The 18820-nt window shown below is 48.0% G+C and overlaps 1 protein-coding gene across 1 annotated transcript in view; it reads right to left on the bottom strand.

Annotated features, from left to right (window-relative positions):
• Positions 1-18820, bottom strand: part of LOC119978314 (2'-5'-oligoadenylate synthase 1A-like) — a 40496-nt gene that overhangs the window by 12573 nt on the left and 9103 nt on the right. The window contains exons 2-4 of the mRNA XM_038819857.1: positions 12922-13222; positions 6561-6736; positions 66-316 (exon numbers count right to left, since the gene is read on the bottom strand). Of these exons, the coding sequence (XP_038675785.1) occupies positions 66-316; positions 6561-6736; positions 12922-13222 (728 nt within the window). The remainder of the gene's footprint in view (positions 1-65; positions 317-6560; positions 6737-12921; positions 13223-18820) is intronic.

Below are 18820 nucleotides of genomic sequence, written 5' to 3'. Positions count from 1 at the left end.
TTGGAGCTCTTCAAAGAAGTGGAACAGGTCTAATTGGTTTAGTTTGAAATGTGGTTGAAGATTACCTTTTGTCACGGAGTTTCCTCATTAGGAAATCTGCAATGTCTCTATTATTGACATCGTAGTACTTGGTCCAGTAAATGCACAGGTGCTGATATTTGCAGATCAGATCAAGGACTGTCCGGAATCCCTCAGCTGTGCTGAATCTCTCCTTCCCGTTGCCTTGTTCCCAGGCATAGATAGTCAGCAACTCCACTGCATACTTAGCAGGAAGTCGTTCACCAGGTCTCAATTCAGACTTCCGTGGTTTGACATACTAGAGTAAATAGTTGATACATATAAATACACAGGTGACGTTAAAAGTATTCAGTTCTCCTTCCATCTATTACAATCCCAGACCAGACCCCAACAGTGGCTACGATACTAGATGGAAAACTCCATATATTGGTTTATTTTCAGACTGTGCAGAAAGAATGATTTGCTCCATGAGTGATTGCATGAAGAATTCGGGATTTGGTATTTTAAACAAAAGATTATTATTTCCACATTATTAACTCTTTAACATCACACCCGATAATAGCTTACAATTAAACCAAGGCGGCACAGTGGTTAGCACTGCTGCCTCACAGCTCCAGGGATCCAGGTTCAATTCCGCTCTCGGGTCACTGCCATGTGGAGTTTGCACTTTCTCCCCGTTTCTGCGTGGGTTTCCTCCGGGTGCTCCGGTTTCCTCCCACAGTTAAAAGATGTGCAGGTTAGGTGGATTGACCAGGCTAAATTGCCCCTTAGTGTCCAAAAGGTTAGATGGGGTTACTGAGTTATGGGGATAGTAGGTTGTTCTTTCCTAGGGCCAGTGCAGACGCAATGGGCCAAATGGCTTCCTTCCACACTGTCAATTGTATGGTAATTACCCCTTAAAAATACTACTCAATACAGTAAATACAATACCCTTAATTACGATCTCTATGCCCAATTAAACAGCAAGAAAGGAAAAACATGCAACTCTCAATCCATCCCACATCCGAGTGGCACAGAGTAATACTTGCTTTCCAGAATAGATTTAGCTCCTCTTAGAACCCATGCAGACTCTGGCTGGATATCTCCAAAATGCAGTTTCAACTGGTTTGTTTCAGCTTTCCCCTTGTCCTCAGACAAGTCTGCTCTGCTTTAAATACTATTATTACTCTATTTTTGAACTATCCTATTGTGAGAACAAAAAACCTTGTCCTGCCGGAAACGGAACGGGACGTGGCCGGTAGATATCAGGAGTTGCCCGTCCCGGGATTCCTGACAGTCGTTATGCATGATCTCGCGAGACATCGCATTCTGGATCCCACCCACAATGGGTAGGATCCAGTTATGCAGATTTAAGTGAATTTAAAACTCACAACTCTGCCTTCGCCAGATTGAACCAGTTCTCTGGATCTATCAGCCTTGCCGAGGAGACCCCAGCTGGATGCCAATAAGTATTGGTCCCCACAAACAGGGACTGGGCATACCGGCACTTGGGGGGGGAGGGGTCTCCCAGACAATTGGGCACCTCCGGACGGCTGGTATCTGGGCAGGGTCACACCCAGGCACTGCTGATGCCACCAGGGCACTTTGGCACTGCCAAACTAGAACCCTGTCAGTTCCCCCCGGACACCCTGTAAGTGCCACCTGAGTGTCAGTCTGGCACTGCCAGGGTGCCCATGTGGCAATGCCAAGGTGCCCAGGTGGCATTTTGCCTATGCTGGGGTTCGGGCCCCTGGGGGGGGGGGGGGGGGGGGGTGCCCTGCACACGTGAGGGGAATGCGGGGGACTTGAGGATCCACAACAGGTCAGTTGGGGCGTGGGAGATCTGGGGTCATGTTGGGAGGGTTGAGAGATTGGGGTGCCAGTAAGAGTGGTGCCCTGATCTCTTCCTGCACTGAGGCGCTTCGCTCGTCAGAGCTCATCAGTGCAGGAAATGCAGCTAAGTGCGACCTCGGTGGGGCATTCCCTGTCGAAGCCCGAAAGAAGCCGAGTGTCGTTACGTGGCAGGGTCATTCCCGGCACTTGTGGTACTGGGAACAATCCCTCAATTCCCAGCCAGAATGGATTCAGTTTTTTTTTGTTAAATCGTGCCCCTTCCTCATCATCTAAATGGGTAGCCAGATTAGAACTCAACTCAAAACGCTTGCTCCAAATGTTTGAATACTGTAGCTCCCCCCTCTACAATAATATGATCTCCCCAAGGTGATAACAAATTCACTTTCCAGGCTGACAATACTCCCCAGGAAATCACCCTAGTCAAACAACAGTGCATTAGCCCAGACTGAAAACACATTACTCTGGTCAATTTCACCTCTGTCTCCGAAAAGCTTTCTGGTGTCGCAAAACAAGATTATTTTTAAAAACATGACTACTGCAGTCAAACACACTCTAACCCAGGCTTTTAACCCTTAAATTGCCAAATGTTTATAATCCAATCTACCTAAAATCCTGCATTTATCACACATCCTATATTTTTGCTTCCATACATTCCATGGCTTCTATCATTCTTCCGAGACCAAACAATTTTCCCGATAGGACTGGCTGGAGTTAAACCCAGACCAAAACTGCCATCTTAGTTCCCACTAAGAAATCCACAAGAGCTGTCCAGGGTGGTCACATTTCAACTTTATTTCTGATGAAATGCCTCATTTCTGTTCAGTATCTCTTCAGAAGGCTGAGCACGCACACACTGTCCATGTGAGAACTGTGGACATGAACCTGCATCATAGTGTGTTGGAGACTCAGGGTTCAAAAGAGAGCAGCAAGCCTTAGATACCTGACATTTTTCACAACCTCAACATTTCTCAAAGTGCTTCCCGGTGATGAGGTATTTTAAAGTTGCAACGCATCAACCAATCTCCACACAGCAAGGTCCAACAATTAACAATGAGTTCAATGACAAGATGATCTGTATTTCATTAAGTTGGTTAAGGTTAGAATTTGTCCAGGTAGCCAGCAGAACAACCTATTCTTCCTCGACTGATCCTATCAGATATTTGCAGCTCACTTGAGAGGGCAGATGGGGCTTTAATTGAATATCTCCGCTGAAAGCTATTGGGGTAGAAATTTGTTTTGGTCCATGCTCTGGCCTGGAGTGGTGTGCTGGGATTGTGCGGCAGAAGTAAGAGACTCAATTGAAATTGGATCTGGGGCCTTATCAGAAAAATTCTGGGAAGTTACAGTACTCCAATTGGATATAAAAGAGCAGGGCATAGGTCCGACGAGGATCAAGATCAGTCAGCTGCCTCGCCAGGAATGACCATCAGATAGGGAGAAGATTGGGGGGCGAGGGGCGGGGGGTAGAATGAGGGTGCGCTGGTAGCCGCAGGAAAGCTGTGAAGCTGGGATCACCACCAGGAGGAGACCCTGCCTTCACATAAAATATTAAAAATCTACTTAGAGGGCGGTACGGTGGCGCAAGTGGTTCGCACGGTTGCCTCACGGCACCGAGGTCCCAGGTTCGATCCCGGCTCTGGGTCACTGTCCGTGTGGAGTTTGCACATTCTCCCCGTGTTTGCGTGGGTTTCACCCCCACAACCCAAAGATGTGGAGGGTAGGTGGATTGGCCACGCTAAATTGCCCCTTAATCGGAAAACCGAATTGGATACCCCAAATTTATCACAATAAAAAAATTTTTGAAAAATGTACTGAGGTAGAAGCTGCCATGTGGAAGCAAACAAATGGGGCGCGATTCTCCGTTCACCGACGCCAAAATCACGTTCGGCAATCCGCCGGAGAATTCTCGTTTGCACCAAAATCGGGGGCAGCGCTGCTTTTGCGGTGCACCACCCCTTCGAGTATGCTGGACGCACACCGTCACCTGAGCCCTCCCCCGATGGGCCGAGTTCCTGATGGCGGGGAACACTTATCCTTATTTTTTTGTGAACCCGGTGTGGTAGCTGCGTACTGAGTCCAGCGCTGGGGGAGGAGCCAATCCGTGGGCAGGGAGGGCTTTGGCGGGGGCTGGGGGCACTCGTGGGGGATGGTCCGAAGGTGACGAAGGGTTTACTAGGGGACAGTATGTAGCAGGCCAGGTCTGCGCACGGACGGCACCATGTTGCACGGAGCGGCTGCTGACAGGCGCATGCGCAGCCACAGACCCTGCAATTCTCCGGCGTAACCGCAGGTAAAGCCAGGGCATTACGCTGCATGGTTGGTAGCCCTCCCCACCAGACACAGGATCAGTGCAGTTTTTGCGTTGTTTTTCTGCCGTAAAATGCCAGCGTCTGCACATCGTCTTCAAATCAGAGAATCCAGCCCATGAGGGGAATCGCTCAGCACCAACCAATTGTAATTCAGATTGTGAAAGAGGAATCAGGGCCCGCGTTAAAGTATTCAAGGCGGATAGTACCTGCTTTAGAGAAGCCTGATGATTACTCAAGACCCTGATTCTATCAGTCCTCGGATGTCTTTGGGAAAAGTTGGGCATTTCTGCCTCTCTCTTGCACAGGGAAAATGGGCACCATAAGAATTAAATTCCATCTGATAAATTTTCCATTGCTCCCTCAGTGATGAATGAACTTGTCTTTGATTTCCTTTTATTCTGCATTCCGGAGCCCCAGGCTGTGGAAAATCGGATACAGCCTTTGGTTTTGAATAGGGGAAGGTCGATCAAACTTGCCTTTTGCAAATGATCACTGCAGGGCACAATGCTGAGGAAAAGATTTAAGGCCTTTGACAAAGGGTCATCTGGATCATTTGTAGGCAGCACGATAGCACAAGTGGATAGCATTGTGGCTTCACAGCGCCAGGGTCCCAGGTTCGATTCTCCATTAGGTCATTGTCTGTGCGGAGTCTGCACGTTCTCCCCGTGTCTGCGTGGGTTTCCTCCGGGTGCTCCGGTTTCCTCCCCCAGTCCAAAGATGTGCAGGTGAGGTGGACTGGCCATGATAAATTGCCCTTAGTGACCAAAAAGGTTAGGAGGGGTTATTGGGGATAGGGTGGAAGTGAGGGCTTAAGTGGATAGGTGCAGACTCGATGGGCCGAATGGCCTCCTTCTGCACTGTATGTTCTATGTTCCCTACAGATGCTGCCAGACCTGCTGAGATTTTCCAGCATTTTGTCTTTGGTTTCAGATTCCAGCACCCGCAGTAATTTGCTGTTATTATAAGGATAATTCCTTGATCCTTAGTCAAAATGTAAAACCTTATTGGAAGTACGTGCAGGATGAAGGATTGAGATTCCATGTCTGATCTTCCTTTGAATACAGCTTCTCCACAGAGCATGGGTTCAGGGAAATTGCTCCTTAATTCCTTTGAGAAGGAAGAGCTGGCTCCATATGTGTTCAGCTTAAAGCAGAAGGTGTACAGGAGCTCGCCCCTTCTTCCAAATCAGTCCAATGTCCACAACCAAAACAAATTCAGCAGTGGGACAGCAAGAATCTCCAATTATTCTAAATACTGACGCTAACTTTCTATAGGTTATAACAATTCTGTGTTAATGTAATCAGGGCCTAGTTTTAAGGCCGATTAAATTGGATATCTTAAAGAATTGGGCACTTTAAATTAAAACCACAGTCTGCTGCAACAAGAAGTCTGCAGAATCTGAATATACAGAACTCAGACAGGCCGTCTGGAGCAGCTCTGCAAATCCATCAAGGAATTATCCCTCCAACTTAAGATGCATTGGCCTATTGTCCACAGTTCCTGATACCCCATCAAGTGATTATCCCTCCTACTTAAGATGCATTGGCCTATTGTCCACAGTTCCTGATACCCCATCAAGTGATTATCCCTCCTACTTAAGATGCATTGGCCTATTGTCCACAGTTACTGATACCCCATCAAGTGATTATCCCTCCTACTTAAGATGCATTGGCCTATTGTCCACAGTTCCTGATACCCCATCAAGTGATTATCGCTCCTCCTCGGATGGGCTCTGGTGCCCTGTCAACCGGGCCATTGGGCGCTGAGAGCCTGCTTCCTGAGACTCCATTGGCCGAAAGCAAAGACTCGGTGTGTGAGGAGACCTTGACCAGACCAGAAGGAAGCAAGCAAGGGAGAAACAGCCAGCGAGAATCAACTACTCAAAGAGGAACCAGAGGGACTTGGGGATCGAATCTACAGCATACCAAACCACCTTCACGGGTAATATACTCGAATCCTGGGGGTTTCTTGGATGCATAGTGGATAATTTATGGGTTAACTATATTTAATAAAGTGTGTTGCATTGTATCTGTGTCCGTACATTGTTCTACTCATAAATATAGACAGCTGAGTAAACTAATTAAGGAGCTGGTTGAAGTATCTGAATTGGATAAATACAACAATTCCCTGTTGTAATTTCAGCAAAGACCAGTGGAAATCCTGGAGAAACAGCACAAATGGACATTTCTCCAAAGATTCTCCCAACCTCCCTCATGCAACCATTCCAGACAAGTATTTGTTGGTGTTAATCATGGGGATTCCCAGATTTATCTGTGGAGCCTTTGTCATTGGAGTGGATGGAGATTGGGATAGGGAGGGAAGCTATCTTTTAATTTCTGGTGTTACAATCCTCCCATATCCACCAAGCATTAACAATTGCCATGTTCCCCAGTCACTCACCTGTTTGTACCAATACTTCAGCAGACGAATCAGGTCTTTCAGTTTTGGTTCATACTGCTTGACAAAGTCCCTCTGAAGCTCAGTAAAACAGGCCGAAAATTCCCCATTTAAATCTCCATTTCTCGTTGCTAAATCGATTAGCTTGAGATGGGATTCAGTTGTATTTTGAGTTCCCTCTGCAAGAAATGAAATGATTAATGAGCAACAGAAAAGGTACCATCTGTGACCATCACGTGTAAGCAGGGTATGGGGGCAGCACAGTGGCATAGTGGTTAGCACTGTTGCCTGTGGCACTGAGGACACAGGTGCGATCCCAGCTCTGGGTCACTGTCCATGTGGCGTTTGCACATTCTCCCTGTGTCTGCGTGGGTTTCACCCCCACAACCCAAAGATGTGCAGGTTAGGTGGATTGGCGACGCTAAATTGCCCCTTAATTGGAAAAAAATAATCGGGCACTCTAAATGTATTTTTAAAAGGTAAGCAGGGTGTGGCTCCCCCACTCTCTGGCCAAGTAATTCATTGACTTGCTTCCATTTGACTTTTGTTGTGCCATATCTATTCCATGTCCCATATTGCTCTCACCCCCTCCTCTCCCCTCCAGAACCATAATAGGGTTCCATTGGCCTTTGCTGTCTATCCCACCTGCCTTTATATTCAATGGATCATTCTTCATCATTCTCACCACCTTCAGCATGATGCCACTACCAAAATATATCTTCCCTGCCCTTTTTCCAACAATTGAAAGGACCAATTCCTCCATAACACCCTGGTCCACATCTAAGTCAATGCGCACCCCCACCCCCAACAACTCTCTCCCCTTCCCCCTTTCCCACAGCACCTTTCCATGCAAGCTCAGGAGACAAAATGCTTTGCCTTTCACCTCTTCCCATCTCACTACCCAACATCTCAAAGATTCCTCCTGTGTGAAACACTATTTACTCAATTTAGTCCACTGTATTCACTGCTCTCAATATGGTCTCCTTTACTCTGAAGAGGCCAAACACAGATTTAGTGACTGCTTTGCAGATCATCTCCAATCAGTCTGCAAGATGGTGCCAAGTTTCCCGTCCCCTGTCATTTTAATTTTCCACCATGACCCTGCCCTGACCTCGTCCACCGTTCCAGTAAAGTCGATGTGTGCTTGAGGAATCGCTTCTCATCTTTTGATCAGTCACTAGGCTGGACTCAACATCAAGTTCAGAAATTTCAGATCATAACCTCTTTGGATTTGGATTTTGTTTATTGCCAAGTGTACTGAGGTACAGTGAAAAGTATTTTTCTGTGAGCAGCTCAAACAGATAATTTAGTACATGAAAAGAAAATACATAATAGGCAACACAAGGTACACAATATAACCACATAACACCAGTGAAGCATACAGGGGTGTAGTATTAATCAGGTCAGTCCATAAGAGGGTCATTTAGGAGTCTGGTGACAGTGGGGAAGAAGCTGTTTTTGAATCTGTTTGTGCGTGTTTTCAGACTTCTGTATCTCCTGCCCGATGGAAGAAGTTGGAAGAGTGAGTAAGCCGGGTGGGAGGGAATCTATGATTATGTTGCCCGCTTTCCCCAGGCAGCGGGAGGTGTAGATAGAGTCAGTGGCTGGGAGGCAGGTTTGTGTGATGGACTGGGTGGTGTTCACGACTCTCTGAAGTTTCTTACAGTCTTGGGCCGAACGGTTGCCGTACCAGGCTGTGATGCAGCCAGATAGGATGCTTTCTATGTTGTGTCTGTAAAAGTTGGTAAGAGTCAGTCTGGACATGCCGAATTTCCTGAGTTTCATGAGGCGGTAAAGGCGCTGTTGTGCTTTCTTGGTGGTAGTGTCGACGTGTGTGACCAGGACAGATTTGTTGGTGACGTGCACACTTAGGAATTTGAAGCTCTCAACCATCTCCATCTCAGCCCCATTGATGCAGACAAGTGTGTGTATCGTACTTTGCTTCCTGAAGTCAATGACCAGCTCTTTAGTTTTGCTGGCACTGGGGGATAGATTGTGGTCATTTGTGTATCGGGAGTATAGTAGTTGTCGTGTGTTTATAGGGAGTATAGTAGGGGGCTAAGTACGCAGCCTTGCGGGGCCCCGGTATTGAGGACTATTGTGGAGGAGGTGTTGTTGTTTATTCTTACTGATTGTGGTCTGTGGGTCAGAAAGTCGAGGATCCAGTTGCAGAGTGAGGAGCCAAGTCCTAGGTTTTGGAGCTTTGATATGAGCTTGGCTGGGATAATGGTGTTGAAGGAGGGGCTGCAGTCAATAAATAGGAGTCTGATGTAGGAGTCCTTGATGCTCCAGGGCTGGGTGTAGGGCCAGGGAGATGGCGTCTGCTGTGGACTGGTTGCGGCGGTATGAGAATTGCAGTGGATCAAGGCGTTCTAAGAGTATGGAGACCCGCTTCATGATCAGCCTCTCGAAGCACTTCATTACGATTGATGTCAGGGCCACCGGGCGGTAGTCATTGAGGCATGTTGCCTGGTTCTTCTTTGGCACCGGTATGATGGTGGTCTTCTTGAAGCAGGTGGAGACCTCGGAGTGGTGTAGGGACAGGTTGAAGATGTCCACGAATACATATGCCAGCTGGTCCATGCAGGCTCTGAGTGTACGACCAGGGATCCTGTTCGGGACCGTTCCGAGGGTTCACTATCAGGAAGGCCGATCTGACTTCTGGAGCTGTGATGTGCGTATGGGTGAGTTATGGGCTGCTGGGACCACTAAATCATTTATATATACTACGAACAGCGGATCAATGGTTTGCTGCTCGAACCGAGCATAGAATGCATTGGGTTCATCTGGGAAGGGTGCGCTGCTGCCGGAGATACTGCTCGGTTTTGCTTTGTAGCCCGTATGTTGTTTAGCCTTTGCCACAACCAAGGAGAGCCTGTAACACTAGTCTACGACTCTAGCTTGGTCTGATATTCTCTCTTGGCATCTCGGATGGCTTTCCAGAGGTCGTACCTGGATTTCTTGTATAGGTCAGGGCCGTCTGACTTGAACACTTCGGACCTGGCCTTCAGTAGGGAGTCAATCTCGCGATTGAACCATGGTTTCCGGTTGGGGAACGTATATACTGCTTTCTTTGGCATGTAGTCATCCACACATTTGCTGATGGAGTCTGTGACGGTGGTGGCATATGCATTCAGGATGGTCGCTGAGTTCTTAAAAATGGACCCGTCCACTGTCTCCAAGCAGTCACATAGGTGCTCTTCTGTCTCCTCGGACTAGCACTGCACAACCTTCTTAGCCGGATTCTCCCGCTTAAGTTTTTGCTCTTATGCCGGGAGAAGGAGCACCGTCTTATGGTCTGATTTCCCAAAGTGCGGTCGGGGTATGGAACGGTAGGCGCCCTTGATTTTTGTGTAGCAGATGTGTTGTTGGAATTTTGGCAGTACACTCTCATGGTTACCCTTGTTGAATGCCCCGACCACAATGAACAAGGCCTCCGGGTGTTCTGTTTCATTGTTGTTTATAAGGTTAAGGTGGGGGTTGTTGGGTTACGGGTATGGGGTGGATACGTGGGTTTGAGTAGGGTGATCATTGCTCGGCACAACATCGAGGGCCGAAGGGTCTGTTCTGTGCTGTACTGTTCTATGTTCTATGTTCTAACTACAGTTCGTCCAGCACCTTCCTCACTTCTGCCTGGGGTGGGATGTAGACCACTGTGATAATGGCTGAAGTGAACTCACGTGGAAGATAGTATGGGCGGCACTTCACGGTCCGTATTCCAGGTCTGGGGAGCAGTAGGTCGCCAGGGTTGCCAAATCCAAGCACCAGGAGGAGTTGATAAGGAGGCAAACCCCTCCACCCTTCGCTTTGCCTGATGACGTGGTGCGATCCGCCCGATGAATTGAGAAGCCTTCAGGTTGTACGGCAGTCCGGTGAGGCGGGGATGAGCCATGTCTCTGTGAAACATAGCACACAGCAGTCTCTTACTTCCCTCTGGGAGGGAAGCATTAAGTTCACCCTCCATTTGTCTGGATTAAACTCCATCTGCCATCTCTCCACCAAAGTCTCCAAACGATCTAAATCCTGCTGTATCCTCTGACAGTCCTCATTGCTATCCACAATTCCACCAACCTTTGTGTCGTCCACAAACTTACTAATCAGACCAGTTACATTTTCCTCCAAATCATTTATATATACTACGAACAGCAAAAGTCCCAGCACTGATCGCTGTGGAACACCACTAGTCACAGCCTTCAATCAGAAAAGCGCCCTTCCATTGCTACTCTCTGCCTTCTATGACCGAGCCAGTTCTGTATCCATCTTGCCAGCTCACCTCTGATCCCGTGTGACTTCACCTTTTGTACCAGTCTGCATGAGGGACCTTGTCAAAGGCCTTATTGAAGTCCATATAGACAACATCCACTGCTCTACCTGCATCAATCATCTTTGTGACCTCCTCAAAAAACTCAAGTTAGTGAGACATGACCTTCCCTTCACAAAACTGTGCTGCCTCTCGCTAATACGTCCATTTACTTCCAAATGGGAGTAGCTCCTGTCTCAAAGAATTCTCTCCAGTAATTTCCCTAAGACTGACGTAAGGCTCACCGGCCTGTAGTTCCCTGGATTATCCTTGCTACCCTTCTTAAACAAAGGAACAACTTTGGCTATTCTCCAGTCCTCCGGGACATCACCCAACACCTCGTCTTTTTGGATCTCAATGTGACCCAGGCTGTCTACACACCCTTCTCCTGCCTCAACATCCACCAATTCTTTTTCTTTGGTGAATACTGATGCAAAGTATTCATTTAGTACCTCACCCATTTCCTCTGGCTCCACACATAGATTCCATTGCCTATCCTTCAGTGGGCCAACCCTTTCCCTGGCTACCCTCTTGCTTTTTATGTACGTGTAAAAAGCCTTGGGATTTTCCTTAACCCTATTTGCCAATGACTTTTCGTGACCTCTTCTAGCCCTCCTGACTCCTTGCTTAAGTTCCTTCCTACGTTCCTTATATTCCACACAGGCTTCGTCTGTTCTCAGCCTTCTAGCCCTGACAAATGCCTCCTTTTTCTTTTTGACGAGGGCTACAATATCTCTCATTATCCAAGGTTCCTGAAATTTGCTGTATTTATCCTTCTTCCACACAGGAACATGCCGGTCCTGAATTCCTTTCAACTGACATTTGAAAGCCTCCCACATGTCAGATGTTGATTTACCCTCAAACGTCCGCCCCCAGTCTAGGTTCTTCAGTTCCTGCCTAATATTGTTATAATTAGCCTTCCCCCAATTTAGCACATTCACCCTAGGACCACTCTTATCCTTGTCCACCAGCACTTTAAAGCTTACTGAATTGTGGTCACTGTTCCCAAAATGCTCCCCGACTGAAACTTCTACCACCTGGCCGGGCACATTCCTCAATACCAGGTCCTTATATGCTCCTTACAAACTCTTCCCCATCCAAGCCCCTAGCACTAAGTGAGTCCCAGTCAATATTAGGAAAGTTGAAGTCTCCCATCACAACAACCCTGTTTCTTTTACTCCTTCCCAAAACCTGTCTCCTTATCTGCTCCTCTATCTCTCGCTAGCTGTTGGGAGGCCTGTAGTAAACCCCAACATTGAGACTGCACCCTTCTTATTCCTGATCTCTACCCATATAGCCTCGCTGCCCTCTGAGTTTTCCACCCGCAGTACAGCTGTGATATTCTCCCTAACCAGTAGCACAACTCCGCCACCCCTTTTACATCCTCCTCTATCCCGCCTGAAACATCTAAATCCTGGAACATTTAGCTGCCAATCCTGTCCTTCCCTCAACCAGGTCTCTGTAATGGCAACAACATCATATTTCCAAGTACTAATCCAAGCTCTAAATTCATCTGCCTTACCCGTAATACTTCTTGCATTAAAACATATGCACTTCAGGCCACCGGTCCCGCTGTTTTCAGCAACATCTCCCTGTCTGCTCTTCCTCAGAGCCATAGTGGCCCTATTCCCTACCTCTCCCTCAATGTTTTCACCTTCTGTCCTATTGCTCTGGTACCCACCCCCCTACCATACTAGTTTAAACCCTTCCATGTAACACTAGCAAACCTCACGGCCCACTGGTTAGATTTTGTTTCCAAAGTGTTTGCATCCGAGACGTTCCGTCAGCATCACCTTAATTCCAAACTGTGTTAATGCCAATATTAAAATGTCAGTCAGAAACCCTCAAATCTGAGCCACTCAGAAAGCCCGTGACAGATTTTCCTTCAGCAGCAACAACTCTAATAATGAAATGCTGAACTCAACTATTGCACCATCTTCACTAAGAATAGGACATGTGGTGAAGCAAATCTAATAACACCCAATTGATGAGTAACAGAAGCTCACGGAAGATTTAAAATTCAACTTGAGCTATAGTGATTATAATACTGGCACAATTTCTTACTTAATGCATCGAAGGTTGGCAAGATATCGAAATCCACACTGTCTGGATATTTCTTTTTTGATTTCAGTGTAAAGCTCATTGATTTGGGTGGGATATCGCTGTTTGGTGGAAAGGTGATAGTGATATCACTGATTTGATGAGCGATGCTATCTACACACTCTTTCAGTACTTGCTGAATTCCTTCCAGGATCTCACGCCTGGTGTTTCTCTGGTCTTGGAAACTCTTGAAGCAACTGAGGAAGACAACCAGATCTGCATCGGAGCCGTTTCTTAAAGCTGTGCCTTTGCCTGATGACCCTCCCTGAGGAGAAGGAAGAATGAACAATCAATTATGATTCTTTCATTGACTGGTGACCATTTCAGAAATATTGAAGAGTCATTGAGACAAAACAGACTATCTGTATCATGGCTTTTGGCTCAATTTCTGCTGCCATTTTCCTTTTGATTGTTTTCCTCTTTTTGCCCAGTTTCTGTGAAGATGCTGACCTTTGATGAGACAGAGTTGAACAAGGCCCTCTCATTGGCCATTATTCACATATCGTCTTAGACCACAGGTGTCAGCAAGCTATTCAACAAATGGGAACCATAGCCTCATCATGGCCTCATTGAATAGAATTGAGAGCACTGGGCTGATAGCTCTCTGCTTGTCTCGCACTTTGTGGTCAATTTTAACTCTGTGACTACCAGAGTGGTATTGCCCTATTTGGCTATTTATTTTTAGGGGGCTTAACTCCTTGCCTTTCTATTCCTAACTATTGGCAAAGTCGGTGCCAGATCAAAATCTGCCAAACAACTTACTGTTTAAGCATAAGAATAGGAATAAACTCATAAGATGCAACCAAGATTCTTTGACACAGTACAATGCTGCTTCGCGTACAATTTGAAAAACGCTGCAAATCTGCTTGACCAATCAGAGGGGCTCTTCTCTAGATAAGCTGGAAGCAGCATGAAACCAAAGTCTCTAAATTCCAGATTGGGGTGAACACGGACAGCAGATGGGTGTCGAAGGAAGGGGGCCATCGGAGAGAGATGGTCCAAGGCCGTGAAGACCAAGAGGGGCTTCAGGGGCCCGAGAGTCCGGGGCCACAGGGGTCTGAGAGAGGTGAGTGAGTGTGTGGGAGAGAAAGGTCAGTGTGTTGTGAGGTGAGGGTGTGTCTGTGAGAGAGGTGAGTGAGTGCGTGTGTGTAAGAGGTGAATGTGTGACAAAGAGGTGAGTGAGTGTATGTGTTTGTGTGTGCAAGAGAGAGGTGAGTGAGTACATGTGTAAGAGAGAGGTGAGTGAGTGTATGTGTGTAAGAGAGAGCTGAGTGTACGTGTGTAAGAGAGAGGTGAGTGAGTGTACGTGTATGTAAGAGGTGAGTGAGTGTACGTGTGTGTGTGAGTAAGGGAGGTGAGTGTATGAGAGACAGAGGTGAGTGTGTGTGAGAAAGGTGAGTGCGTGTGAGATAAGGGCCTGTGCTTGTGTTAGAGGCGAGTGTGTGTGAGAGAGAAGTGCGTGTGTGCGAGAGAGGTGAGTGCGTGTGTGTGTGTGAGAGGTGAGTGTGTGTGTAAGAGGTGAGTGTGTGAGAGAGAGAGGTGAGTGTGTGAGAGAGAGAGGTGAGAATGTGTGCGAGAGAGGTAAGTGAGTGTATGTATGTGTGTGTGTGTCAGAGGTGAGTGTGTGTGTGTGAGGTGAGTGTGTGTGAGATAGAGGTGAGTGTGTGTGCGAGAGGTGAGTGTGTGTGAGATAGAGGTGAGTGTGTGTGGGATAGAAGTGACTGTGTGTGTGGGAGGTGAGTGTGTGTGAGATAGAGGTGTGTGAGAGATGAGTATGTGTGTCTGAGAAGTGAGTGTGTGTGTGAGGTGAGTGTGTGTGAGAGAGGTGTGTGTGAGAGGTGAGTGTGTGTGACATAGAGGTGTGTGTGTGAGAGGTGGGTGTGTGTGTGAGAGGCGTGTGTGTGAGAGGTGAGCATGTGTGTGTGAGAGGTGAGTGTGTGTGAGATAGAAGTGTGTGTGTGAGAGGTGAGTGTGTGTGTGTGAGAGGTGAGTATGTGTGAGAGGTGAGTGTGTGTGTGAGAGGTGAGTGTGTGTGTGAGAGGTGAGTGTGTGTGAGAGGTGAGTGTGTGTGAGAGGTGAGTATGTGTGTAAGAGGTGTGTGTGAGAGAGGTGAGTGTGTGAGACTGGTAAGTGTGCGTGTGTGAGACAGGTGAGTGTGCATGTGTGAGAGGTGAGTGTGTGTGTGTGAGAGGTGAGTGTGTGTGAGAGGTGTGTGTGTGAGACAGGTGAGTGTGTGTGTGAGAGGTGAGTGTGTGTGAGAGTGGTGAGTGTGTGTGAGAGGCGAATGTGTGTAAGAGGTGAGTGTGTGTGAGAGATGAGTGTGTGTGAGAGGTGAGTGTGTGTGAGGTGAGTGTGTGAGAGGTGAGTGTGTGCGAGGTAGAGGTGTGTGTGTCTGTGAGAGGTGAGTGAGTCTATGTGTATGTGAGAGAGAGGTGAGTTTATGTATGTGTGTATGAGAGAGGTGTGAGAGAGAGGTGCATGTGCGTGAGAGAGTTGAGTGTGATATGTGAGAGGTGAGAATGTGTGCGAGAGAGGTAAGTGAGTGTATGTATGTGTGTGTGTGTCAGAGGTGAGTGTGTGTGTGTGAGGTGAGTGTGTGTGAGATAGAGGTGAGTGTGTGTGCGAGAGGTGAGTGTGTGTGAGATAGAGGTGAGTGTGTGTGGGATAGAAGTGAGTGTGTGTGTGGGAGGTGAGTGTGTGTGAGATAGAGGTGTGTGAGAGATGAGTATGTGTGTCTGAGAAGTGAGTGTGTGTGTGAGGTGAGTGTGTGTGAGAGAGGTGAGTATGTGTGTGAGAAGTGAGTGTGTGTGTGAGAGGTGTGTGTGTGAGAGGTGTGTGTGTGAGAGGTGAGTGTGTGTGACATAGAGGCGTGTGTGTGAGAGGTGAGCATGTGTGTGTGAGAGGTGAGTGTGTGTGAGATAGAAGTGTGTGTGTGAGAGGTGAGTGTGTGTGTGTGAGAGGTGAGTATGTGTGAGAGGTGAGTGTGTGTGTGAGAGGTGAGTGTGTGTGTGAGAGGTGAGTGTGTGTGAGAGGTGAGTGTGTGTGAGAGGTGAGTATGTGTGTAAGAGGTGTGTGTGAGAGAGGTGAGTGTGTGAAACTGGTAAGTGTGCGTGTGTGAGACAGGTGAGTGTGCATGTGTGAGAGGTGAGTGTGTGTGTGTGAGAGGTGAGTGTGTGTGAGAGGTGTGTGTGTGAGACAGGTGAGTGTGTGTGTGAGAGGTGAGTGTGTGTGAGAGTGGTGAGTGTGTGTGAGAGGCGAATGTGTGTAAGAGGTGAGTGTGTGTGAGAGATGAGTGTGTGTGAGAGGTGAGTGTGTGTGAGTGGTGAGTGTGTGTGAGGTGAGTGTGTGTGAGAGGTGAGTGTGTGTGAGAGGTGAGTGTGTGTGCAAGAGGTGAGTGTGTGTGAGAAGTGAGTGTGTGTGTGTGAGAAGTGAGTGTGTGTGTGTGAGAGAGAGGTGAGTGTGTGTGAGAGCGGTTTGTGTGTGTTTGTGTGAGAGGTGTAAGTGTGTGAGAGGTGAGTGTGTGTGTGTGTTTGTGTGAGAGGTGAGTGTGAGTGAGTGGTGAGTTTGTGTGAGACAGAGGTGTTTGTGTGAGGGGTGAGTGTGTGTGTGAGAGGTGAGTGTGTGAGAGAGAAGTGGGTGTATGTGTGAGAGAGAGGTGCATGTGCGTGAGAGAGTTGAGTGTGATATGTGAGAGGTGTATGTGTGTGTGAGGTGAGTGTGTGAGCGAGGTGTGAGTGAGAGGCGAATGTGTGTAAGAGGTGAGTGTGTGTGAGAGGTGAGTGTGTGTGAGAGGTGAGTGTGTGTGAGAGAGAAGTGCGTGTGTGCGAGAGAGGTGAGTGCGTGTGTGTGTGTGAGAGGTGAGTGTGTGTGTAAGAGGTGAGTGTGTGAGAGAGAGAGGTGAGTGTGTGAGAGAGAGAGGTGAGAATGTGTGCGAGAGAGGTAAGTGAGTGTATGTATGTGTGTGTGTGTCAGAGGTGAGTGTGTGTGTGTGAGGTGAGTGTGTGTGAGATAGAGGTGAGTGTGTGTGCGAGAGGTGAGTGTGTGTGAGATAGAGGTGAGTGTGTGTGGGATAGAAGTGAGTGTGTGTGTGGGAGGTGAGTGTGTGTGAGATAGAGGTGTGTGAGAGATGAGTATGTGTGTCTGAGAAGTGAGTGTGTGTGTGAGGTGAGTGTGTGTGAGAGAGGTGAGTATGTGTGAGAGAAGTGAGTGTGTGTGTGAGAGGTGTGTGTGTGAGAGGTGAGTGTGTGTGACATAGAGGTGTGTGTGTGAGAGGTGAGTGTGTGTGTGAGAGGCGTGTGTGTGAGAGGTGAGCATGTGTGTGTGAGAGGTGAGTGTGTGTGAGATAGAAGTGTGTGTGTGAGAGGTGAGTGTGTGTGTGTGAGAGGTGAGTGTGTGTGAGAGGTGAGTGTGTGTGTGAGAGGTGAGTGTGTGTGTGAGAGGTGAGTGTGTGTGAGAGGTGAGTGTGTGTGAGAGGTGAGTATGTGTGTCAGAGGTGTGTGTGAGAGAGGTGAGTGTGTGAGACTGGTAAGTGTGCGTGTGTGAGACAGGTGAGTGTGCATGTGTGAGAGGTGAGTGTGTGTGTGTGAGAGGTGAGTGTGTGTGAGAGGTGTGTGTGTGAGACAGGTGAGTGTGTGTGAGAGGTGAGTGTGTGTGAGAGAGGTGAGTGTGTGTGAGAGAGGTAAGTGTGTGAATGGTGAGTATGTGAGAGGTGAGTGTGTGTGAGAGGTGAGTGTGTGTGAGAGGTGAGTATATGTGTAAGAGGAGAGTGTATGTGAGAGGTGAGTATGTGTGTGCAAGAGGTGTGTGTGTGTGAGGTGAGTGTGTGTGTGAGAGAGGTGTGTGTGTGAGAGGTGAGTGTGTGTGAGAGGTGAGTGTGTGTGTGAGAGGTGAGTGTGTGTGTGTTTGTGTGAGAGGTGAGTGTGAGTGAGTGGTGAGTGTGTGTAAGGTGAGTGTGTGTGAGACAGAGGTGTTTGAGTGAGGGGAGAGGTGTGTGTGTGAGAGGTGTGTGTGAGAGGTGAGTGTGTGCGAGGTAGAGGTGTGTGTGTCTGTGAGAGGTGAGTGAGTCTATGTGTATGTGAGAGAGAGGTGAGTTTATGTATGTGTGTATGAGAGAGGTGTGAGAGAGAGGTGCATGTGTGTGAGAGAGTTGAGTGTGATATGTGAGAGGTGAGTGTGTGCGTATGAGAGGTGAGTGTTTATGAGAGACGTGAGTGCATGTGAGAGAGGTGAGTGGGTGTGAGAGGTGAGTGTGTGTGAGGTGAGTGTGTGTGTGAGAGAGGTGAGTGTGATGTGTGAGAGGTGAGTGTGTGTGTGAGAGAGGTGAGTGTGTGTGTGAGAGAGGTGTGTGCGTTTATGAGAGGTGAGTGCGTGTGAGAGAGGTGAGCGTGTGCGTGAGAGAGGTGAGTGTTTGTGAGAGGTGGGTGTGATGTGTGAGAGGTGAGTGTGTGCCTGAGTGAGGTGAGTGTGATGTGTGAGAGGTGAGTGAGTGTGTGTGTGAGAGAGGTGAGAGCTTGTGAGAGAGGTGAGTGCATGTGAGAAAGGTTGTGTGTGTGTGAGAGAGGTGAGTGTGTGTGAAAGGTGAGCGTGTGTGAGAGAGGTGTGCGAGTGGTTGTGTGTGTGAGAGAGGTGAGTGTGAGTGTGAGAGGTGAGTGTTTATGTCTGAGAGGTGAGTGTGTGTGTGAGAGAGGTGAGTCTGTGCGTGAGAGAGGTGAGTGTGTGTGAGAGAGGTAGGTGTGATGTGTGAGAGGTGAGTGTGTGCCTGAGTGAGGTGAGTGTGATGTGTGAGAGGTGAGTGAGTGTGTGTGTGAGAGAGGTGAGTACTTGTGAGAGAGGTGAGTGCGTGTGAGAAAGGTTGTGTGTGTGT

The sequence above is a fragment of the Scyliorhinus canicula genome, chromosome 1, assembly GCF_902713615.1.
Source record: "Scyliorhinus canicula chromosome 1, sScyCan1.1, whole genome shotgun sequence".
Classification (NCBI taxonomy): domain Eukaryota; kingdom Metazoa; phylum Chordata; class Chondrichthyes; order Carcharhiniformes; family Scyliorhinidae; genus Scyliorhinus; species Scyliorhinus canicula.
Note: the sequence above shows the minus strand (reverse complement) of the source record. Positions and strands in the feature narration are given on the sequence as shown.